The sequence below is a fragment of the Gobio gobio genome (assembly GCF_949357685.1).
Source record: "Gobio gobio genome assembly, chromosome: 15".
Classification (NCBI taxonomy): domain Eukaryota; kingdom Metazoa; phylum Chordata; class Actinopteri; order Cypriniformes; family Gobionidae; genus Gobio; species Gobio gobio.
The window spans coordinates 15066262-15091528 of record NC_137108.1 but is presented as its reverse complement, the minus strand read 5'-3'; the positions used below and the strand labels follow the sequence as shown (position 1 = coordinate 15091528).

The 25267-nt window shown below is 38.8% G+C and overlaps 1 protein-coding gene across 1 annotated transcript in view; it reads left to right on the top strand.

The window, feature by feature from the left end:
• Nucleotides 1–25267, top strand: part of dnah5 (dynein, axonemal, heavy chain 5) — a gene marked incomplete at both ends in the record, with an annotated part of 196011 nt that overhangs the window by 66210 nt on the left and 104534 nt on the right. Inside the window, 13 exons of the mRNA XM_079837438.1 lie at nucleotides 1392–1564; nucleotides 1853–2031; nucleotides 2333–2520; nucleotides 4287–4481; nucleotides 5629–5763; nucleotides 6311–6418; nucleotides 7396–7549; nucleotides 7686–7832; nucleotides 11663–11904; nucleotides 13206–13382; nucleotides 18468–18672; nucleotides 19365–19507; nucleotides 21291–21425. Coding sequence (XP_079693564.1) covers nucleotides 1392–1564; nucleotides 1853–2031; nucleotides 2333–2520; nucleotides 4287–4481; nucleotides 5629–5763; nucleotides 6311–6418; nucleotides 7396–7549; nucleotides 7686–7832; nucleotides 11663–11904; nucleotides 13206–13382; nucleotides 18468–18672; nucleotides 19365–19507; nucleotides 21291–21425 — 2181 coding nt within the window. The remainder of the gene's footprint in view (nucleotides 1–1391; nucleotides 1565–1852; nucleotides 2032–2332; nucleotides 2521–4286; nucleotides 4482–5628; nucleotides 5764–6310; nucleotides 6419–7395; nucleotides 7550–7685; nucleotides 7833–11662; nucleotides 11905–13205; nucleotides 13383–18467; nucleotides 18673–19364; nucleotides 19508–21290; nucleotides 21426–25267) is intronic.

Sequence of the window (25267 nt, the reverse complement as noted above, 5' to 3'; positions counted from 1 at the left end):
AAAGCTGCTGCTTTAAAGTAATCTATTGTATAAAGTACTAAATATATAAATGTGACGTGAATAGACTGAAGTGCTGATTTGTTGAGCTGGTGTGAACCTAATTTACATCGCTATTGATGCTTTCACTGCAGTCATTTTTGTTGTGTGTACATATTTTTTGAAAAGTTCACTACTATATTGCCTTGCAAAAGTATCTCTAACTTTGTTTTACACCTAAGCAAAAAGGAAAATTAACTTCGCAGTGAATACATCGGGGCCTTGAGTCCACTTCGTCTGATCGATGCCTTCACGTCTGATGCCTTTTAGTCTGAGTCAGTTTTGTCTGATGTCTAATTGTACGAGACCTGACACTTGATGTTGTTTTTCCTGAGACCTGGAGGGCCCTATTTTAATGATCTGAGCACATGGTCTAAAGCGCACAGCGCAGGTGCACTTAGGGTGTGTTCAAAGCCACTTTTGCTAGTTTAAGATGGAAAAAAATGGTCGGCGTCGCAGGCACAAGGCCCAAAAATGTTGTACCTCTTAATGAGTCATGGGTGTGTTTTGGGCATAACAATAAACCAATCAGAGTCTCATCTCCCATTCCCTTTAAATGCCAGTTGCGCTTGCACCATGGCAGATTCACTATTTACATGGCGGAAAGACTGAAGGCTTCTCCAGAGAGGAATCCCTTTATTTTTAATATTTAAAAATGCTGCTGTGCTGCTGTAATATGTAGAGTGTGTGCGCGTTGTGCACCCGCCTAGGCCCATATTACTAATGCACCCTATAAATAACACAAAAAAATACTGCACTATTGACAAAATGGCGCTGAACGTTAAAATGATAACTGTGTTGGGCTGAAACTAGCAAAAAACACGTCGCATCTGGCGTTGCATTGCGCTGGGTGTATGATAGAGCCCGAAGCCTTTCAGTCTGAGGCGCGATGCCGTTTTGTCCAATGACTGAAGCCTTTTAGTCTGAGGCATGACGCCTTTTTATCATGTGACTGAGGTCTGAGGATGTCCTAAAATGTACTCCGTACACAATTCTGCGCTCATGGGAGTCATTTCAAAGATTTTACATTCCCAAAATTATCAAGACAGATGTGAAAGGTAGTCAGTGAAGGACAGATGTGTCAGAGCTCAAAAGTATTACAAGAGGGCTCTCATCATATTATATTGCCCTCACATAAATTCACTGGCTTCCGCAGCAGATCACACTATAAATAACCATGTAATCATTTACTTTAATGTCCCCCATGTTTGCTTCCGTATGACAGATGTCTTTTTATCGTTCTTTTAAATCGGTGCCTAAAATAAATCGGAATGTAAATGTGTAAATGTAGCCTTTGAGACAACTTCAAAAGATAACCACCCAGCAAAAACTAATCTTTTCTGTTCTTCTTACAGTGTCGTTTGCACATCAAAAGCCCCACAGACTTTGAATGGCTGAAACAATGCCGCTTTTACTTCAATGAGGACTCGGATAAGATGATGATCAACATCACTGATGTGGCTTTCGTGTATCAGAATGAGTTTCTAGGCTGCACCGACAGGCTGGTCATCACTCCTCTCACTGACAGGTGCTGCTAGCAATTACAAGCTTGTTTACCTCTATTTTCTCACTGTGGGGCAATTTATGTATAATTACAAAGCAGATGTAATTTCTCATAGATCATACAATTATACAAGATAAAAAAACAGGACATTTAATTAAAGATGCATCCTGTGTTATAAAGCATCATATATATTTTACTGGACAACAGACAGAAATACTGATTAAGAAACGGTTTCTTTGCAGTGCAGATGTTACTTTTTCTTGCCGTAAATCATCTCTGGATGATTTTAGATTAATTTTATATATTTTCTAGATGCTACATTACTTTAGCTCAAGCTCTGGGGATGAGCATGGGTGGAGCCCCAGCCGGACCAGCAGGAACAGGAAAGACAGAAACCACTAAGGACATGGGCCGCTGCCTAGGCAAATATGTGGTGGTATTCAACTGCTCCGACCAGATGGACTTCAGAGGCTTGGGCAGAATATTCAAAGGTGCCACACATGTGTGCTGAATGCACATTATAAAAACAAACGTTAGTTTATTGTTGCAAATTAAATGAAAGCATATCCATGTGATATAATCATGTAAGCAATAATTCCTAATCTGTAAGCAATCATCCCTAATTCATTACCCATACACAAACAATATTTGGATGATATGATGTGTGAAATTAAACATGAGAAACCCCTGCTTTAATTTAGTCATTTCATCAGAGTGTTCATGTTTTGCTTTTTGCATACTCAATGATGATTTTATTTATTTATTTGGTATTTATTTATTTTCCATCTTTAGGTCTTGCGCAGTCTGGCTCCTGGGGATGTTTTGATGAGTTTAACCGTATCGACCTGCCGGTGCTCTCAGTGGCGGCTCAACAAATCGCCATTGTGCTGACCTGCAAGAAAGAACGGCGGAAGAACTTCATCTTTACTGATGGAGATAACGTAGAGATGAACCCTGAGTTTGGCATCTTCCTCACAATGGTGAGCTGGTGCATTTGTGTATTCTTTAAAATATCACACATCTCACAGAGATTTGAAAGTTTCTTTAACACTGAGGAACTAGGAAGCCATAAAAGGTAGAGATGAAATATATTGGAGTGGTTTGCACATGCCACAATGTTTATTTTTTATTTTTTACCATACTGCTGTTTTCAGCAATAAAATTTTGCACTTTATAAAGCAATAAACTACTAAAGCCATGTGTTTACATGGATTTTACTATTACAGTTTTTTACGATTGCTTAAGCACAATTTTAAAAAACATTGCTCATTTTGTCAAAACACTACTCACAATTCACACATCCACACACACAAGTAGCAGAACACCTCAGTTTTTTTGCAAAATGAAATGCTTCTATCAAAATTTTACAATAATTTAACAAAACCCAATTTTAACACCCTATGGCACACACATGGTTCATACAATCGGATCCTGTTTGATTCATTTACACACTGCTGTTCTCAATCTTAAACACTACTTTTCTTATGATATAATCGGGGTTTGATTTTTTTCAGATATTGATAGAGTAAAGTATATGAATATATTGACCAAACAGTACACACAAGACCAATTCTGCATATTGATGAAAATATTTATTTCTCTCCTCATTGTAAAAGCATTTGATTCATTCATGCATTTTCAAAGGTTTGTTTTTTTATATCTGCTGAGGTTGGGCTGAACTCTCTGTCTAGCCTCTCAATGTCAACCCATGGGTACTCAGTACTCATGGTCAACCAAGGTTGCACGAATTGCATCTGATAAATTTGGTCCCCGTCTCCACATCCTACTCCAGGTCTACCTCTTCCTACCCCCCTCTATCCCCCTTCCCCTCTACCCCCTTCCCCCTCTCTCCCTCCTCTCTTCCCCTTTCTATCCCTCTTACCCTCTCTACCCCTTCCCCTCTCTTCCTCTCTTTCCCTTTCCTTCTCTCTTCCCCTCTCTACCCTCTTCCTCTCTTCCCGTCTCTACCCCTCTCTTCCCCTCTTTTCCTCTCTTCCCCTCTCTACCCCCCTTCCCCTCTCTTCCCCTCTCTACCCCTCTTCCTCCACGGGCTCCCCCTCTCATCCTCACTTTTCCTCTTACTGCGACATTGCCTTCTATTTTTGTTGAAGACAGGTGAACTTACTTGTTATCTTTTTATAGTGGTTAAACCTGATTGGTGTGTCTACAATTAAGCACCAGTGTGTGTGCACACCTGGTGGCTGTGTTTAACCAATTGGTTCATGGGTGTGTTCATTTGAAAGCCTTTGCTTTGAAATTGCAAGGCAAGGATATCATGATAAATGTCATGATGATAAGTGTCAAATGCATGCAAGTGTGTTTAGTGTTTTGCAAATCACTGTGTGTAATGTTTTGCAAAAAGGGTGAAGCTGACAATCTGCTTACAGTTGTGCAAATCTAGGTCGGTGTTTTGCTCCTTGAGTGTAAGGTTTTGCAAATTGTGGGAAAGTTTTAATTTTAGGGTGTTAGCAATTGAAAAAAAAACTGTAATAAGGGCATATTAGGTGCAGTACAATGTGACAGCATTTACTCTTGGTAAAGATTTCTTTGTTTTTCTTTTTTTCATATATGAAACACATGGAGCATTTTACGAATACAGTTGTTTATTTATCCCAAAGACTTTGTGGAAACCTGACTAAACTGAGATTTAAAGACTAATGAAATGAAAGGTTACACTTTCAGGCTAACCATAGTATAAACACTATACAGTAGGTTGTTATTTTCTCTCTCGTTTTTTCCCGTACAGAATCCTGGATATGCAGGGAGACAAGAACTTCCAGAGAATCTGAAAATTAACTTCCGCTCAGTGGCGATGATGGTTCCTGACAGACAGATCATTATCAGAGTGAAATTGGCAAGTTGTGGCTTCATTGACAATATCGAGCTGGCCAGGAAATTCTTCACTCTGTACAAACTGTGTGAGGAGCAGCTCTCTAAACAGGTGACTATCATTAGTCATATGTACGACATTGCAAATAATCAGATATTCCGATTTTCCAGTCAGTTCTTTTTTGCTCATTGTGAACTAGATTTACACGGATAGGCAAGAAAATACAGTAAAGTGTTTCTGAGGAACTAAATATTATGTATTAAGCTGTGTTTTCACCAAATTACCTAGAACAATTTGTCTCAGGAACTTTTTTTCACCCAGACCTTTTGCTGTCTGCGTTTCTAAAGTACCATGAAAATTAGGTGAATTAGTCCGGTGACGTAAGACTGTTGCGACTTTCCAGTTCCTTCTGGATTTCGTCCTCTGCATTTAAGCTTAATAAAGCCTGAACCTCGTTGTCAGTCCATCGGTCGTATTTTTTAAATTCCATTGTTGATTCAAATAGCAAACAACTCTTACTGCATGCACTGCAACAGACTTAAAATAAAAAATTAAAATAAAATGCTGCGTGGCGTCAACCAATCAAAATGCTGCATGATTTTAACCAATCAGCATGTTCAGTGCCCAAGTCCCACCCCCGAATGTTCCTGAACTTTGAAAAAATACTACCTCACGAGCAGGGACTTTCTGAGGGGGAAATTTTTACTTGGAACTTCATTTAGACCCTGGCCCCTGTGGTCAAAACACAGAGTACCTGTGTATGGCTGTCTTGACAAGTATTCATGTAAACACAGTTGGTTATGCTTTAAGTGAATGGCAGCTTGTGCGCAAGTTTCGGTGTGTGTGTGTCAGACAGCAGCGCGAGACTGCAAGGAGTTGTTTTTCGCAAGTTATTACGTTTAATAACTCTTTTTAACGTCAAGCAAGTCACATAAATAACAGTCGTGTGCCCAGTCTATTCTCTGCTATATGTGTCGACCTAAAACGTACACTTTGCACAATGTTGAAGTAGCCTATTAAAATCATTCAGATATTGCGTGCCGTTGCTATATGCATATCATGATATGTACATTTGCGATATTTCGAGAATTTAGATATATTGTGCAGCCCTAGTATAAAGTACTATGTGGTGACTTGACCTGACCTAAATCAGGGATGAAAAAGACAATTTTACCAAAGAACTACAGTGGTTTTTAACCTTTATAACATCATAACTTTTTTTTTTTTTTGCTGGTCTGGGTTTCGATTTCTCTTCTAGGTCCACTATGACTTCGGCTTACGCAACATTCTGTCCGTCTTGCGCACTCTTGGTGCCGCAAAACGGGCCAATCCTAATGACACAGAGTCTACTATTGTCATGAGAGTTCTGCGAGACATGAATCTGTCCAAACTGGTAAGAGTGCCAGTGCACATACAGGCATAGTTTTCTCATATGACTGACATTCACAGCTCATGTCAGTCTTTGTTTGATTATACATTCTCTCTCATATCAGTTTGTGTTTCAATATTAGAGTTTCGGACCCACTTTATATTAGGTGGCCTTAACTACTATGTACTAACATTTTAATTAATCATTTGATACATTGCATTTATTGTGTACATACATGTTTTTACATTGTACTTACATTTTGAAAAATACCTGTATGTAATTACATCTGTAATTAATTTCTGTAGTTACATTTGTAATTACACAGTTGACACTTCCCTTACACCTAACCCTACCCGTAAACTTACCCATACCACCACACCTGTCCCTAACCCTACTCGTATCCCACCTCAATATCAGCAAAGGTGTTTTGCAATACAATTTGAATTACAATTATTTACTTTTTGATGTAAGTACATTGTAGTTAAGGCCACCTAATATAAAGTGAGGCCAGAGTTTCTTTCTAAAAGCATCTGTCATAACAATGAAATGACACTTGTCTCTGCCCTTTAAGATTGATGAGGATGAGCCTTTGTTCCTGAGTTTGATTGAAGATCTTTTCCCTGGAATTCAGTTAGATAAAGCTGGATACCCTAATCTGGAATCAGCCATAGACAAACAGGTTGGAAAAAAATTATCATATAAGATTCTGGGGGTGTATTACAGAAACATCTTAACTTTAGAATCCTTTCTTATCTGTTTGGTAACCATGGTAATATCAGTTAGGACCGCATTTAGGACAAAAGCTATTACAGAATGATATTTCTTAAGTGCATAATCTTATCTTAACTATGGATAGGAAACAGGTATTACAGAATCATCCTAACTCGATCAAAAATCCTAAAAGCTGTCTTAACTTTAGGACAACCCCACTGAATGAACCCCTAACTTCAAAACTTAATCCAACGGTAAATATCACAGTATAAAAATCCTTTTTCGAGAGAGCGTTACATGTATTAATTATACAAGACGCAGAGCAGCGACGTTTGATGGTGGAGAGACTTTTGGAGGACCCAGAGGATGTGCTGTGCTTTGATGATAAAATACTCGTAAATAATTACAGACTCCCATGACACATGATTTTGCAGTTAGTTGACGAATTGCAACCAACATTACAGAAGCCAACGGGCCGTCACAGAGCATTCCCGCAAGTGACTAACGCCTTACTTTTATATATTTTTTTTTTTGTTGAAAAAGGCAATTCATAAAACAGGCTTTAACTTTTCAACGGAGCTTATCAAAACTTCAGTCTCTGCCACACTGAAATTAAAAGCACGCCGTTGTTTCTCCATTTTGATTTTAGGTTTACTTCAGAAGCGTTTGCGCGTTGTTGGTTGCTTGGTAACAGACCTGACAGTTGATTACCGAACTTGATGGAGCGGTTTAAGATTTCCTAACTACAGATAAAATTTGATTTTGTAAGATAGGATAAGAATCCTAAATCAAGTTAAGATTTGCTTCTGTAATATGAAATAGTGAAAAATCCTAAATTAACTTATCATATCTTAAGTTAAGACCTAAGATAGAAAATTTCTGCATGTTTGTTTGGTTGAGCACTGTGAATCAAAAGAGAGATTTATATCTTTATTATTCTACTAGGTAACTGAGGCTGGTCTTATCAATCACCCACCGTGGAGGTTAAAGGTCATTCAGCTATATGAGACTCAAAGAGTTCGTCATGGGATGATGGCACTAGGACCCAGCGGAGCAGGAAAAACAACCTGCATCCATACCCTAATGAAGGCCATGACCGGTGAGAATTGACATTAGCTACAAAAACAAGGCCATTATGTTACAGTGGACAAGGGCGCAATCACCATTTTCATTGGTGATGTACATAGTAAATGTTTGTAATTTATGTGCAATTTACACTGTAAATTTATGTTTAGATTGTGGCCAACCTCACAGAGAGATGCGTATGAACCCTAAAGCAATAACTGCACCTCAAATGTTTGGTCGACTCGATGTGGCAACCAACGACTGGACTGATGGAATCTTTTCCACTCTTTGGAGGAAAACACTCAGAGCAAAGAAAGGTAGATCACCTGTTTAAAAAAACGAATAGAATATGCATAAGCAGTAGAAGCTTTTGGTTACACACTGTAAAAAAAAAATCGTAAAAAGAAGGTAAAGGACTGGCAGCTACGGCTGCCAAACAAACACCATAAAATTAAGGTAAAATATCTTAATTCAAATAAAGTGCAAAAACATTAATTTTACAGAAATTTACATTAAAAGTTTTAGTGAAAAACTGTTATTTTACAGATTTTTTCCTTGTTTAAATTAAGATATTTTACTTTAATTTTACGGTTTTTGTTTGGCAGCCGTAGCTGCCAGTCATTTACCGTTTTTTTATACAGTGTTAAACTGTTATTTTACTGATTTTTCCTTGTTTAAATTAAGATATTTTACTTTAATTTTACGTTTTTTGTTTGGCAGCCGTATCTGCCAGTCATTTACCATTTTTTTATACAGTTTTAAACTGTTATTTTACTGATTTTTCCTTGTTTAAATTAAGATATTTTACTTTAATTTTAAGTTTTTTGTTTGGCAGCCGTAGCTGCCAGTCATTTACCATTTTTTAACAGTGTAAAACTGTTATTTTACTGATTTTTCCTAGATTATTATGATCAAACACCTTCAATAAAGTGACAGTACAAAAAATTCTGCAGAAAAACACTGTTATTTTACAGATTATTACAATAAAAAAAACATTCAATAAAGTGTTAAATTTACAGTTTTATTTTGGAAGACAAAATACAGTCTGTAAACAATACAATACATAATACATTTCGAATACAGATAACAGTTTTTAAAGTTGAATAAAATTTCAAACTAAAAAAAAAAAAAGGTCAAAACTGATACATTTACAAGATTGTCAAGGATTCACTATTGATTCTAAAACTTGTATTATTCAGATGTAAATTTATGTAAACAAATTCTTCAGAGCCCCCTGGAGGAATTGAAAAACTAAAAATTGCATTTATCTTGTAAATTAGGGTTACTAATATCATGATGAGGTCATGATTTCACCTTATAACAAAATAACAAATTGTGCCATTTACTGTTTTGTATTTACTTTGTATTTTCCAAATAAGTTTAATGTTATTTTCCTCTATATTCAACTGACCCCCGAGGGCTCCATATAGCTCTGATGATATATGTGGACAAACATTTACCTTTTAATTCAGAATCCAAGCTACATAATGTAATAAGAAATATAAATCAAAACATACAACAGGTCCATGATTCTGCACCAGAAGGGACAGACACAGCAGATAATGAGCAATCCTTTTCCAAATCTCCAATAATCAGCTGGATCTGTAAAAGAAAGAAAGAAAAAGACATTGATTCACAGAAAAGTCCTTAAAAAGGGAGGATTTTGTTTTTGTACCTTTCATTTGACATTGAGATATTCTGTCTATATGAACACAGAGTCTGCTCAGCTTTGAGATGGTTATTGGTAATTATTATGCATAAAATTTGGTCCAATGTAGCTTGGTTACCAACATTATTCAAAATATTGTGTTTCACAGAAGAAAGTCATACAAGTTTGATAAGATATGAGAGTGAGAAAACGATGAGGGAGTTTTCATTTTGAGTGAGCTATGCTTTTAAACTCAAGAAGGTACGTCTGAACCAGAGCTCAAGTGCCTTGAGTTGCCTGTGTTCACATTTCCACACACATAAGGGTACAGTATTAATGTTGGATATGACATGAATACTCACTTCCTCTGAAGATCATGTGGCAGATTTTCATTCCCAAAACTTCAGGATAATGAGGGGGGAAGAAACACACACACACACACACACACACACACACACACACACACACACACACACACACACACACACACACACACACACACACACACACACACACACACACACACACACACACACACACACACACACACACACACACACACACACACACACACACACACACACACACATGAGGATTCTCAGAATTCTCTGTTATAAACCACAGATATCAGATCAAACAGAGCTGACGTGGAGACCAGGAGAACCATTTTGAAACATTCAGGGGTTTCAGTCCACAAATCATAAACATTCACCATGGATTTAATGTAGTAACACCCAATGGTATTGTGGAAGAAATAGTCAAATATATATATTTGTTTGTTTTACTTTATTCATCTCAAGGTTCGTACAACCTTTTGAGAGTGAAATTCAAGCATTTTTCAAGTGTTTCACATTTTTTCAGCACTCAGCACTTCAGCTCTAAATATTATCCAATTTTAATATTATTTTTAGTGTGATGATTTGTAAAACTAAAAGTTTAAAGGTGCTGGCCACTTTATGGCAAAAAATAAAATAAATTAATAAATAAAAAATACCACTATAACCAGTAGGTGGTGGCATAGGAGCACTTATTTGACTTATTAGACCTTTCCACTCCTTAATATATGGAAAAAAGTAGGAAGTCACAAAGTCTCATGAAAAACTAAAACTTTTCTTCAAATTGTGACTGGATTACACAGAAAACGAGTAAAGAGTTCCTTTTAGTTCAGTATGATACTATAGAAGAACAATAGTCGATTAATAAGAGTGGAATATTAAATTTTTCCTTATAAAGATGATGTTTTTGCACATTACTGTTGTTAATTAAAGTTCATTTTTCTGCATAACAATTCAAGCTCAGCGCTTCACTGTAAAATTTCCAATAAACAAACATGTACTATTATTAGTAACTGCACTTATTAACAAAACAATGCAAAACAATAGTAATTTTATGATTAAATTAACCTTATGATAAATTTTCCTCCAGCGCCACCAAATCAGGTGCTGGCGCCACAATCTGTAGAACTTAGTGACACTGGTGCCACTGCTCTCAAATGTTAGTCTGGAGCCCTGTATTATCAAAGTATTTAGCATGTAGATTTACTGTGTGCACCCCTAAATTTTCTGGTTGTGCCCCTAAAATTTTCAGTAGGGGACCACTGTGCTCCTATAGTGAAAAAAGTTAGTCTGGAGCCCTGCTTTACAAAAAGGTTGTATAAGTTAACATTAGTTAATGCATTAGTTAACATGAACTAACCATGAACAACACCTCTGTTCAGCATTAGTTAATCTTTGTTAATGTTAGTTAATAAACATACAGCTCTTCATGGTTTGTTCAAGTTAGTTTACAGTGCATTAACTAATGTTAGGAAAATTTTTAATAATTTTAAAGTTCATTATTAGTTCATGTTAACTAATGTAGTAAACTAATGTTAGCTAATGAACCTCATTGTAAAGTGTTACCGTTATTACTATAATAAATACATGTAATATGTAAAAAGGACACTGTAAAATTAAGTGTTACCAAGCTTCTTTCAGTGTCTAAAACTGTATTTTTGGATTATTGCATATATTAAAGTAAATATAAAGTATAAAGCACTGAACTTTAAAACAGATGCGAATACCGATACTTAAGCATGTCTGGTCTAAAATGTTTATACTTTTGAGGGAGCAAATGTTTTATGTCAGCATAGCCCCTCTGGGCTTTTTTGTCCGGTCAGTTGTGTAAGAAAGCTGATGGTTTCCAAAGTGAAAAGCCTCTCAAACAGGCAAGAGTGTACTATTCACTCCCTTTACAAAAAAAGCACTGGGATCTGTAAGACATGAAAGAGAATCTTTCATTTAAATGGAAACAACATGGTGAAACCCATCGACTGGGCTTTTAAAATCAATGAACAAGCGCAGCCATCAAACTGGCTTTTGACACTAATGGGCAAAGCAATCAGCCATAAGATGTCAAATGATAATCATTGATCATAATGATTAATGGAAGCCACAACATTATACTTTTGTATCTGTATCTTATTTAATTTTTCATTTGTACTTCATGGTTTGTGTTCAGGGGAACACATATGGATTGTTCTTGATGGGCCAGTTGATGCTATATGGATTGAAAACCTAAACTCAGTCCTGGATGATAACCGCACACTGACATTGGCCAATGGTGACCGCATCCCCATGGCCCCCAATTGCAAGATTGTGTTTGAGCCACACAACATCGATAATGCCTCCCCGGCCACAGTGTCCCGTAATGGGATGGTGTTTATGAGCTCTTCTGTCCTTAATTGGAGCCCTATTTTGGAGGTGGGTGGTGCCAATCTAGTACTGAATTATACTATTATTAGGTGTTATATATTTTGATAATGTAAGAGTTACACTTTACTTCAATAGTCCACTTTAGACATTCTACTAACTATAAGTAACTTAGCAACTACCTGTCAACTAACTCATTCATTTGCAACGTTCATTAGAGTATTAGTAGACTTAGGTTAGGGTTTGGGTTAGTATAATAAGTTAACATGTACATGCAAAGTTACTTATAGTTAGAAAGTCTTTTGGGGGAACATCAAAATAGTGTTAGCAGATATTAAGCAGACTGTCTACTAATACACTAATGACTATTAGTTGACATGTAGTTACAAAATTACTTAGTTAGTAGAATATAGTTAGTAGAATGTCTAGAGTGGACTATCAAATCAAAGTTACCAATTTAAGTAATTAAAAAGATTATGTCATACAATTATGTCAGAGATCACTCTATTGTTCACATTTTCTTTCTTTCATGGAACAAAAAGGAAATATTTTGCTCTTTTTCAGGACTAAGTGGCTGTCAAGGTCTAAAAAAGGACAAAACATATATCATAAAAGCAGTATTCACGAGTGTACTATGGTCTACTGAAAGTTATTATAGCTTTGTATGAGGAAAATGCCAAAATTTAGGTAATTCACTGAAAATCTACCATAGCTCCTAAATCTCATTAATGCTTGCTCTAATATTTGTACATGGCATGTCAAATTATCAAAAATCAAAAATATGAAAAAAGACACCACAAGGAAAACGCAGGTTTTAATGTGTATAAGGGTGAAAGAGACTTCCGAGCTACACCAAAAGAAATTCCAGAATATTCCTATAATTTTGTTTTGTCATTTCAGACAATGAAAGGGGTTGGACTTGGAACAACATGGGGATGAGTAAATTATGAAAAAAAAATTTTTTTTGTGTAACACAAATTTAGTACATTAACCAAGTTTGAAGAAATCTGAGAACAACCATAATCTACAATATTTCCCTCCAAATTTGCATAATAAAACAAAAAAAGTGCAGAAACCAGTGGCTCTGCTAGTTATTCCTTTTACTCCATTCTGAATTAATGAAGTCTAAAATCCCCAGGGCATTTCCCTCTGTCTTTATAACAGACTTCAAAGTGTTCAACTGTTCAATGCATGAAGATGAAGGAGAGCCAGAGAAAGACAGAGAAGAAGGACAAACTATTTTGAGCTCTAAAGGAGTTCATTTAATTTCTGTGTGCATGCAGGTGTCTCCCACTCTGTGTGTGTCCTTCCTAACAGGTTAGTCATTTGTATATTTGTGTGTGTGCTTTCAGGGCTGGCTGAAGAATCGCTCCCCTCAGGAAGGGGTGGTCCTTAGGGATCTCTTTTCGTCCTCCTTTCCTGAGCTCTATCGGTTCAGTATTCAATCTTTGCAGTATAAAATGGACATGCTGGAGGCCTTCATCATCATGCAGTGCATAAACATGCTGCAAGGACTCATTCAGCCCAAGGTTGTCAACAGCTGTAGTCCTTATTAACCCAGATTTTGCAACAATGAAAGACTGCTTACTAACTACACGTCAATCTAAAAATAAGGGTTTTAAACTTCATCTTCCATCATTAAATAACATAGTAGCGCAGTGGTGAGTATACACTTTATACCAGGGGTCACCAATTAACAGACTGCAGTCCAGGTCCATTCCGTGAGACAGCTGTTGAACCATTTTACAGTTTCTACAGTTTAAGTGAGCAGCGCGTCAAAACAACAGAGATGTACAGACCACAAACGTTCAGGGTCATTTACAGTTTGTTTATAATCTTTTTGTGCTATGTCCTCAAATTATTTTATCTAGCCCCAGACACATTTCTTAAGCCCTTTTGTATGATGATTCTTTCAACCACTAAAGACGTAACAAGCGTGGAGTGTGCTTCACTTGACACGATTATATTAACAACAGTAGCGCAGATACGGTGGTGAGCAGCAGTACTATTTAAATGTATCTCATTGGCTGCAGAATCAGCAGAGGCCAACCACTATGCAGCTGTCCACAAGGAAATGTATAACTATTCCAAAAAAGTATTGTATTATTAAGGAAATACAGAGACAAGACCTCTTGGAACTTTAATTAAACACCCCTGCTCTATACATTTGTGCACATATGGTCCATTATGCTACAACATTCCCCCCTATCCCTTTATAAACTATCCCTATTTAGTGGTTGTCATGTTGTCCACTACCTGAGAAAGGACGAACAAAAATGAGTGAGCAGATTTGGACACTTATTTAAATATTGTGCACCGAAGAGGGAGCTGGTGATGTGATATTGTATATAGAATTTCGCCACATACATGATTTCCTTTGATGAGATTCATTGGTGCAGTATGGATGTTTTCAAATCTTATTACGATGCATTATACAGTAGGAATTAACAATGGTTTCTGACAGCACTATAACATTTCTGACACCTGCATCTGTGTACTAGGGATAAGGCATGATGATCACAGCAAATGGTATTGTGGCTAAATAATTGCATGCAGTAAGATCTTGACTTATCTTGACAGCGGCCATCATTAAACTGAAATATTGAATTCTCATTGATCATCTGAAGTAAATCAAATTTGTTAGCTAAGCTTATTATTATATGATACACTATAAGCAGAATAAGCTTACATCTATCTATGAATATAAATATACTGAAGTCCTGACCAGTTTCACTCAATAGTACGTCTTTTTGACATTCGACCGCAGATTTTCCCCCTATCTGAAAGTCATGACAATGATTAGGATGAACTGTCCCCAGTAAATGTCACACATTATCACTCGCATTAAAGCATTTAGATGTGAGAGACACATTATACAGCCCTATTGTCACCACACTATCATTCTATGAGAATTAAACATGAGCCGGATATACACTCACCTAAAGGATTATTAGGAACACCATACTAATACTGTGTTTGACCCCCTTACGCCTTCAGAACTGCCTTAATTCTACGTGGCATTGATTCAACAAGGTGCTGAAAGCATTCTTTAGAAATGTGGGCCCATATTGATAGGATAGCATCTTGCAGTTGATGGAGATTTGTGGGATGCACATCCAGGGCACAAAGCTCCCATTCCTGAAGTAGCCATCAGAGGATGGGTACATGGTGGTCATAAAGGGATGGACATGGTCAGAAACAATGCTCAAGTAGGCCGTGGCATTTAAACGATGCCCAATTGGCACTAAGGGGCCTAAAGTGTCCTAAGAAAACATCCCCCACATCATTACACCACCACCCCCAGCCTGCACAGTGGTAACAAGGCATGAGGATCCATGTTCTCATTCTGTTTACGCCAAATTCTGACTCTACCATCTGAATGTCTCAACAGAAATCGAGACTTATCAGACCAGGCAACATTTTTCCAGTCTTCAACTGTCTAATTTTGGTGAGCTTGTGCAAATTGTAGCCTCTTCTTATTTGTAGTGGAGATTAGTGGTACCCGGTGGGGTCTTCTGCTGTTGTAGCCCATCCACCTCAAGGTTGTGCGTTTTTGGCTTCACAAATGCTTGGCTGCATACCTCGGTTGCAACAAGTGGTTATTTCAGTCAAAGTTGCTCTTCTATCAGCTTGAATCAGTCGGCCCATTCTCCTCTGACCTCTAGCATCAACAAGGCACTTTCGCCCACAGGACTGCCGCATACTGGATGTTTTTCCTTTTTCACACCATTCTTTGTAAACCCTAGAAATGGTTGTGCGTGAAAATCCCAGTAACTGAGCAGATTGTGAAATACTCGGACGGGCTGGCACCAACAACCATGCCACGCTCAAAATTGCTTAAATCACCTTTCTTTCCCATTCTGACATTCAGTTTGGAGTTCAGGAGATTGTCTTGACCAGGACCACACCCCTAAATGCATTGAAGCAACTGCCATGTGAATGGTTGATTAGATAATTGCATTCATGAGAAATTGAACAGGTGTTCCTAATAATCCTTTAGGTGAGTGTATGTTACAACCCCTGGCTCTATAAAATAGGACCTATAACCTTCAAAAGCCATGTGTATAGAGCACCAACAATGCAACTTGCAAATGATTATGTAATTTAACTGAAACATTTGTGTGAAGAGCCAAAATATTGTGAATTGAATGTTGAAGAATATTAAAACCTCAGGCTGTAGCTGAAAATGAACATTCATGCCTAATTGACTGGCGTTGAATGTATTTGTTTGCATGTGATTGTATTGCTAACTTTAACATCCATTCAAAAACTTGGGCTCAGTATTTATTTTATTTTATATTTGTTTAAATAAATTAGTACTTTTATTTTGCAAGGACACATTAAATTTATCAAAAAGGACAGCAAAGACTTTTACATTCTTAAAAAGATTTATATTTTAAGTAAATGCTGTTGTTTTGAACTTTCTATTCTAAACTTGAAAAAGGATCACAGTTTTAAACCAACTGTAACTCTGTAACAACTTATTTCAATACTGATAATAAGAAATGTTACTTAAAGGGATAGTTCTCCCAAAAATGAAAATGATCCCATAATTTACTCACTCTCAAGCCATCCTAGGTGTATATAATATTCTTCTTTCAGACTAATACAATCAGAGTTATTTATATATATATAAAAAAAATATCCTGGCTAATCCAAGCATTATAATCGCAGTAAATGGCAGCCCAAAATTTGAAGCCCACAAAGTGGCCCACATTATAAAAGTAATCCACATGGCTCCGGGGGGTTAATAAAGGCCTTCTGAAGTGAATTGATGGGTTTGTGTGAGAAAGATATCCATATTTAGAACTTTATAAAGTAAAATATCTAGCTTCCGGCGGACCGCCTGCCGTATTCAACTTAAAGGTCCTGTTCTTCGTGATCCCATTTTTCAAACTTTAGTTAGTGTGTAATGTTGCTGTTAGAGCATAAATAATACCTGTAAAATTATAAAGCTCAAAGTTCAATGCCAAGCGAGATATTTTTTTTAACAGAAGTTCCCTTTCAAAGCCTACAGCGAATGGCCGGTTTGGACTACATCCTGGTATTTCCTGCTTTAATTACGTCAGTAGAACAGTTTGTTGACTAACCTCCGCCCACAAGAATACGCGAAAAAGGGGGCGTGGTCTGGTTACTCCCTCGTGGAGAAGAGGAAGTGTTGCGTTCGGTTCGGTTGCGTTTGTCGCCTTGTCGTTCAGACGCTGTTATTTTCATCCCGGAGTCAAATCACCTTTGTTTGGCCTTCAGGGGCTGTAGTTTGAGTGCGTTCATCTCCCCGTTATGGTAAGAGGCGTGACCTTCCCGGGCAACGTACGCTAAGCTGCTGTCGAATCACAACAAGGGAACCGCTGGCACAATCAGAACTCATTACGTATTTCTGAAGGAGGGACTTCATAGAACGAGGAAATTCTCAGGCCGTTTTGAGGACAGTGAAAACAGCGGTATACAGATAAGTCAATTGTGTGAAAAATACTGTTTTTTTACACATGAACACATGTTATATTGCACACTGTAAACACAATCAAAGCTTCAAAAAAACACGAAAACGGGACCTTTAAGAGAGTGTAATGCCTTTCGCTTTTGCTACTTCCGACGACATTGTCGCGCCAGTTACACTTTTATCGTAAGTTGAATACGGAAGGTGGTCTGCTGGAAGCTAGATATTTTAAGTTTTAACGTGTTAAATATGGATATGTTTCTTACAAAAGCCCAACAATTTGCTTCAGAAGACCTTTATTAACCCACTGGAGCCGTGTGGTACTTTTACAATAGATGGATGCACTTTTTTGTTCTTAAAATTTTGCAATGCCATTTACTGCCATTATAATGCTTGGAAGAGCCAGGACATTTTTTTATATAACTCCGATTGTATTCGTCTGAAAGAAGAATGTCATATACACCTAGGATGGCTTGAGGGTGAGTAAATCATGGGATAATTTTAATTTTTGGGTGAACTATCCCTTTAAGGAGTAAATTGTAATGATATTTCACAATATTACTTTTTTTGTACTTTATTTTTATCAAATAAATGCATACTGGGTGAGCATAAGAGATGTTTTTCAAACTCATTAAAAAAAAGCTTACCAACCACAAACTTTTTAATGGTACTGTAGGTTATGTTAATGTACTGATAATCCTGATCGTGAAGCTTTGTTTGAATAAATGGTCAGGATGGACTCATGAGATAGATTTGCATGGGAATGCAATGCAACATCAAAATCTTATTTAATATTTTAATCACCCCTTAAAAATATTCAATTCTCTCTCCAAGTAACTTTATTATTTTAATTTACTTTCAACAGCTGTCGTCCTCATTAACTCAGACTTTGTAGCTTCTAGCTGTTTATTTTCTGTCACTGTCAGACTTAATTTTATTTTATATAATCTTTAGTTTTAATTGTGAATGCATATCTGATATAGTACAAATGTAAAAATGTGCAGAAAATGAACCAATCCCAAAAAGCATCATGCATATTATTGTTATTCAAAAGTTATCAAACCATATTCAGTGGTCTTAAATGCATAATATCTGTTCTCTGATTTCATGAGTGCAAAAGTAATGATTTTATGAAGCCTTCATGCTCTGACATACCTTTGATGATGTAACCCATCAGGAGCAGGGAGGGGAGCTGTCTCGTGAGCACATGGAACGTCTGTATGTCTTCTCACTGATGTGGAGTGTGGGAGCCCTATTGGAACTGGATGATCGAATGAAGTTGGAGCAATGGCTCCGTCACCATGACAACGTCTGCCTGGACCTTCCCAACATCCCTCCCCACAGCGAGGACACTATGTTCGACTTTTACGTCACTAATGATGGTATCTAACACAGTCACACGCCTTATTCTGTGTTATGTTTGCTTCATTTGTATCTGTCTTTGTCAACTATAGTTACTTTTACATATAACTCTTTGATTTAAAATAATCATGTGGATTTTTTCAACTTGTCAACTTTTCCAATTGGTAAATGACAAGGAAAACATTGGCTGAAGGTTTTTTCTTCTGAACAGGAGCATGCTGGGAAATTAATCTGTCAGTACAATTCAAGCAGCAGTCTACATAATTTCTGTGACATTTTTCCTATAGAGTGAAGAATTTGCAGGTTTATGGAACATAGTGAATCTGTAGTCTGTCTCCAGACAATTCTGACACTTGTTTTGATTCTGTCTTTGTTGAGCATTTTTGGTAGACCACAATATGAGTATATTCCAGGTTGACTTGTTGCTTTCGCAGCTGAAGCTTGAAACAAAATAGCTTAGACCCAACAGAGTTTATAAGTTCCCTTAGAATTTTTGTTGCATAATATTATACACTTTGCAATTCAAATAAATGCCTAATTGCCAGCAAGTTTCCCAGCTTTCATGGCAAAAACTCCACTAGTGAGTCAATTACAGGGTTAATGACCCTATTCAATTATAGAACACATTGGCAGTTCATTATGGAATTTTAATAAAGGTTCTTGCAATATGCTCTATTCACAGTGCTGATAATGGAAATTGTGTGTTTTGTAGGCCATTGGGTTCACTGGAATACCAGATTGGAAGAGTATATTTACCCACCTGACTCTACACCAGAGTATGGCTCCATATTGGTGCCCAATGTAGACAATGTCCGTACTGACTTCCTCATCCAGACCATTGCAAAGCAGGGCAAGGTGAGAGCCTTTTCACTCTTATTTGACTTGAAGTTAAAAACAACATGTTTCCATTTAATGATCAGGCAGTACATTTATCTGCCTGTTACAATATTAATAAATTACATACATAAATTAGCAATATCACTCTATATCAGAACCCTCTTTTGTGTTCGGAACTACTTCCTTCTGCCATTGATTCAAAGACTCAAGTTGACATTTTGACAGTTGAGCCCAAGCCTTCGTTACTAATTCTAAAACGTCACTTTAGAACTAGTAATGAAGGAACGTTGATTCGCTACATTGAAGCCTATTGTATTATGTAGAGTATTATGAGACAGAGAGATTGACTAAGCGAGTGCATTACCTGCATTAGCCAGCTGATATTCTTCTGGTCAATCACATAATCAGTTTGAATTTCGCTGAGGAAGTATCTTTGTCTTTGTCTTTTTAATGGTTAACGGGTTTCCCATGACAGCGCTAGTTGTTTAAAGTAAAAACAACATTCTTGTTTACAACCTTGTTTCAGTCCATTTTTAATATAAATGTCTTTGCTACTGACTCACTCGTAAAGACAGTCTTTGCTGCCATCTAATACCCAAGTCGAAATCACAATCAATGATTAATACAGCAATGATTAATACAGCATGTATATATAATCACAATATAAATACAGCATGTTATTTATATGAAATATTATTTCTTGAAAAATAATATTTAAATAAACAATATTAGCCATTATAAAGGTATAAGAAGTTTGTACAATTAGAAATAAACACAAGCAAACAGTTCAGTCAAAAGTACAAATGCAGGACTGGTTATAGTACATGATTTTAGTAATGAAACTTTACTTTGCCTTTACCTAAATAGATTTTTCTCTGGAACAAGTAATAGATATAATAGAATAATAAGACCAAAGATTGCCTGTTTGATATACCCAAAATGAATTATTCCTCATGTTTAGCCACTATCAACATAAGAGCCAGTGGCAAATTTCCGAAGGACTGGCCGAGATAAAGCTGTTCTCAGCGGATTCATGAGCACTGAACGGCTGCTGACGGCCTGGAGCTCACATCTCCGATTGTCAAATAGGCGCTATGTTTAAAAGTCGAGGTCTAAATAATTACATTCTCGCCTAAAAAACACTTAGAACTACATTCCGTGACACAACATCAGTGGTATTTGTAAAATTATGGTGTTTTTGTGTGTCCACCTTGACACAAGCGGAGTGATACAAACAGTGAAGCGGTTCCCATGGTGATAATGGTAGAATATCAGAAATCTCAGCCAGTCGGATTCGAGAACCAGAACGAACTGTTTTTTAAATATGTATTTAATATGTTCTCAGAACTAGCAGTAAAAAAAAAAAAAAAAATGTTGTTTGTTAGTATACAGTATGTAGTTATTATAGCATTATTTAATTCCCTAGACAGTGTAAACACGAGGGTTCCACAGAAACCTGACTGAACACCCATCGAGCACTGGCTCTGAGACAAGAACAAGCACCATTTTGTTATCTGTGTCTTTGTGAATTTAAATGCAATTGTAGATCATATTATAAAACCTTCTGGATCTTATAAAAACACTAAATAGATTGTAGAATGTATTTTCTAGTGTAGATTCTCGACAGTGACACCATTCAGAGCTGCATTATTGATTTCTCTGAGTGAGGCTTGTTTAAATGGACAGCTACTTTGTTTGTCATCAAGACTTTTCCTTTGCTGCCAGCACTATGATTAGCTGTGCACAAGAACAGATGGTCACCCTCTCTGGAGTCTACTCATGTTTTCTTCATGTGTTTCAGGCTGTGCTTTTGATAGGAGAACAGGGCACTGCCAAAACCGTCATGATCAAAGGCTACATGTCCAAATATGACCCAGAATCCCACACTGCCAAGAGTCTAAATTTCTCCTCTGCCACCACACCTCTAATGTTTCAGGTACATGTTTTATCCCAAAACTTGTCTAATATTGTGGTATCTTTGATGAACAGTATTTTGCAAACACTTTCTAGGAAGTTTGCACGTACTTTATTACTGTGCTGTAATACATTTATAATAAAATATAAATGTAATACATTATCACTTTTGGGGCGGAACTAAACAACTAAAGATGTTTAAACATTAACCAAACATAGACTATAAGACAGTAGCTCAGTTATTTTTATAATAGTGTAGCTTTTTTTAGTAATGGGATTTTTTCAATAAATAACTTATTTAAAAAATATATATATTTTACATGGCTGGTTTTTAATTCACATAGTATTGCATACAAAGCATTAAAAACTCTCATGAAATGCCCTTTGTCTTATATGTATCATTATTTCATTGAAGTCCACATTTAGGCTAAATGATAAGTCCCTGCACTGCAATATATAGTTCCCTTTCGAGGGAACTCGCACTGCATCGAGACGACACTTTGGGGATGCTCCCTTAGCATCAGCGAATCTGAAATCAGAAGGTTTGGGTAATGGAACAGGAAGTTCACTCCCTGTTGGTAGGGAGACCACAGAATGTGCTCCTCCGCCAGACAGGGAGTCCGGGTTCTACAGCCAGTACTTCATAGTTCCTAAGAGGGATGGCGAGTTGCATCCAACTTTAGACCTGAGGTACTTGAATCGTTCTCTGGGGAGATTCAGATTCAAGATGCTTAGCAATTCCTCCATTGTGATTCTGATCCAGTCTGAGGACTGGTCTGTCACGATGGGTCTGAAGAGGACGCATACTTCCCTGTATCCATCCTTCTGTGTCACAGGAAGTTCCTGAGGTTCGCTTTTTGGGGCAAAGCGTACCAATATCGGGTTCTTCCAGGCAGCCTAGCCCTTTGAGACTCTACACGCAGTAGCGTGTTGACGCCTTCTCAGGGAACTGTGTTCCTGGGAGTCGTATGGGATTCTCTACGTTGTGGGCACAATTGTCTCCCGAATGTATCGAGTCCATACGGGCGGTGGTCTCTAAAATGAAGCTAGGTCATAGCATCACTGTGAAGCAGTTTAAGGACTGCTGGGGCTCATTGCGGCTGCGTCCAACAGAATATCTCTTGGCCTGCTGCATGAGACCCTTACAGTGGTAGCTTGGAATCAAGGGGTTTTCCTCGAGGGGAAAACCATTCTGTATGATCAGGGTAACGCGCAGATGCCTTCGTTCCCTAGTCATATGGAAGAAACCTTGGTTTCTGTCCGAAGGGCCAGTGTTGGGAGCGTTCTGTTGCCGGGAATCCGTTTCAACAGACGCCTCCCTCACTGGCTGGGACGTGGTTATGGGAAGTAAACCAGGTGGCTTTCCTTGAGGGGAAATCCATTCTGTATGATCAGGGTAACGCGCAGTGGCCTTCGTTCCCTAGTCATATGGAAGAAACCTTGGTTTCTGTCCCAAGGGCCAGTGTTGGGAGCGTTCTGTTTTGCCGGGAATCTGTTTCAACAGACGCCTCCCTCACTGGCTGGGACGTGGTCATGGCGGCCGCTTTGCGAGAGGTCTGTGGGAGACCAGGCATTTCTCCTGGCACATCTACTGCCTGGAAATGCTGGCGGTCTACAAAGCTCTGAGGAGCTTTTTCCCGGACCTCCGCGGCCACCATGTCCTGATACGGAAGTAAACCAGGTGGCTTTCCTTGAGGGGAAATCCATTCTGTATGATCAGGGTAACATTCCCTTCGTTCCCTAGTCATATGGAAGAAACCTTGGTTTTTGTCCCAAGGGCCAGTGTTGGGAGCGTCCTGTTGCCGGAAATCCGTTTCAACAGACGCCTCCCTCACTGGTTGGGCACGGCAGGGGGGTTTGAGGTTGCGCCCTCTTTGCAGACTGGCGCATCACATCCTCCTGTGGTCCCAAGGGAAACTGTTGTCCATCAGGGCAATGTATGTTCCGGGGGTCCAAAATCAGGGAGCAGACATCCTGTCGAGGCAGGGGCTGAGGCCCGGGGAATGGCGACTCCCCCCAGAGGTGGTAGAGGCCATATGCAAGAGGTTTGGCCCAGTGGAAGTGGATTATTTTCGTCTCGAGAGACGTCCCACTGCCCACTGTGGTTTTCCCTCACGCATCCAGCCCCGCTGGGGTTGGATGCCATGGTTCAGACGTGGTTGAGGCTAAGTCTGTACGCATTTCCCCCGATTGTTCTGCTCCCGGGAGTCCTGGAGAGGGTCAGGCGACAGGGGGTCAGTCTACTTCTGGTAGCACCCCGTTGGCCGACTCGAGTCTGGTTCTCGGATATCATAGCTCTGCTAGCAGGTCAGCCGTGGGAGATTCCTCTGAGGAGGGATCTCCTATCTCAGGCGGCGGGTACGATATTTTACCCCCGCCCGGAGATTTGGAACCTATGGGTCTGGCCCCTGAGTGGACCAGGTACATAGAGGCTGGCCTATCGGCAGAGGTGATAGAGACCTTGCTCAGTTCTAGGGCTCCGTCTACGAGGAGACTGTACAGCCTGTGTTTTCCACTTGGTGCAGGGAGTGTGAGGTGAACCCAGTTAACTGCCCAGTGGCTTCAGTGCTGGAGTTCCTCCAAGATCGCTTCTCTGCAGGGCTTACCCCGTCCAGACTCAAGGTGTACGTGGCTGCCATTGCGGCTTTCCACACTCCTATGGGTGATGGGCCTCTGGGTAGGCACCAGCTGGTTGTACAATTCCTCCGTGGGGCTCGGAGGATGAGGCCTGCGGCTCATTCCAGAGTTCCAACCTGGGACCTGGCAGTGGTTCTCGAAGGCTTGGCTGAGGCCCCCTTCGAGCCATTGGAGTCAGCTGAACCAAAGAACCTGACCCTTAAGGTGGCTTTTCTCCTCGCCATTACCTCTCTCAGGAGAGTGGGAGATCTCCAGGCCTTGGCGGTAACGCCAACCTGCCTGGAGTTTGCCCCAGGAGAAGTAAAGGAGTAAAGGAGTAAAGTTTGCCCTGCTCGGGTTATGTATATAACCCTTGTTCCCTGAGAAGGGGAACGAGCACTGCATCCCGACGCCACACCTCGGCGCGCCTGGAGCGCATGCTTCAGAGCATTTACTGCCGACATTACGTTCCAGCTCCCCTTTTATACTTCCGGGTATGCCGTCACAGTTACGTCATCACGCACGCCAATCGGATTGGCCTAGTTGGCATTCTGATTTCAGATTCGCTGATGCTAAGGGAGCATCCCCAAAGTGTCGTCTCGATGCAGTGCTCGTTCCCCTTCTCAGGGAACAAGGGTTATATACATAACCCGAGCAGTTATTTGCTGCTGCTCTTCACCATTATATTTTAAGTGTGTGTGTGTGTGTGTGTGTGTGTGTGTGTGTGTGTGTGTGTGTGTGTGTGTGTGTGTGTGTGTGTGTGTGTGTGTGTGTGTGTGTGTGTGTGTGTGTGTGTGTGTGTGTGTGTGTGTGTGTGTGTGTGTGTGTGTGTGTGTGTGTGTGTGTGTGTGTGTGTGTGTGTGTGTGTGTGTGTGTGTGTGTGTGTGTGCGTGCTTGCGTTAATCTTTGTTAATGTTAGTATATTTGTTTATTGTGGTTCATGTTAATTCACAGTGCATTAACTATTGTTAACCAATACAACTTGATTTTAATAATGTATTAGTAAATGTTGAAATTAACATTAACTAAGATTAAGTGAAGGGCAGTGCAGTTCATTATTACTTCATGTTAACTAATGTAGTTAAAGGGTTACTTCAGCAATTTAGCATTAAGCTTTGTATCAGTAGAAACTCGGTAGTATATTCAAATGATCGTGCCACCCCCCCCCCATATCCCCCTGAGACAAGAGATTTATGTATTTTATGTCTGTAAAAAAGCCTCCGATGACACAAATATCGTAATTTTGCG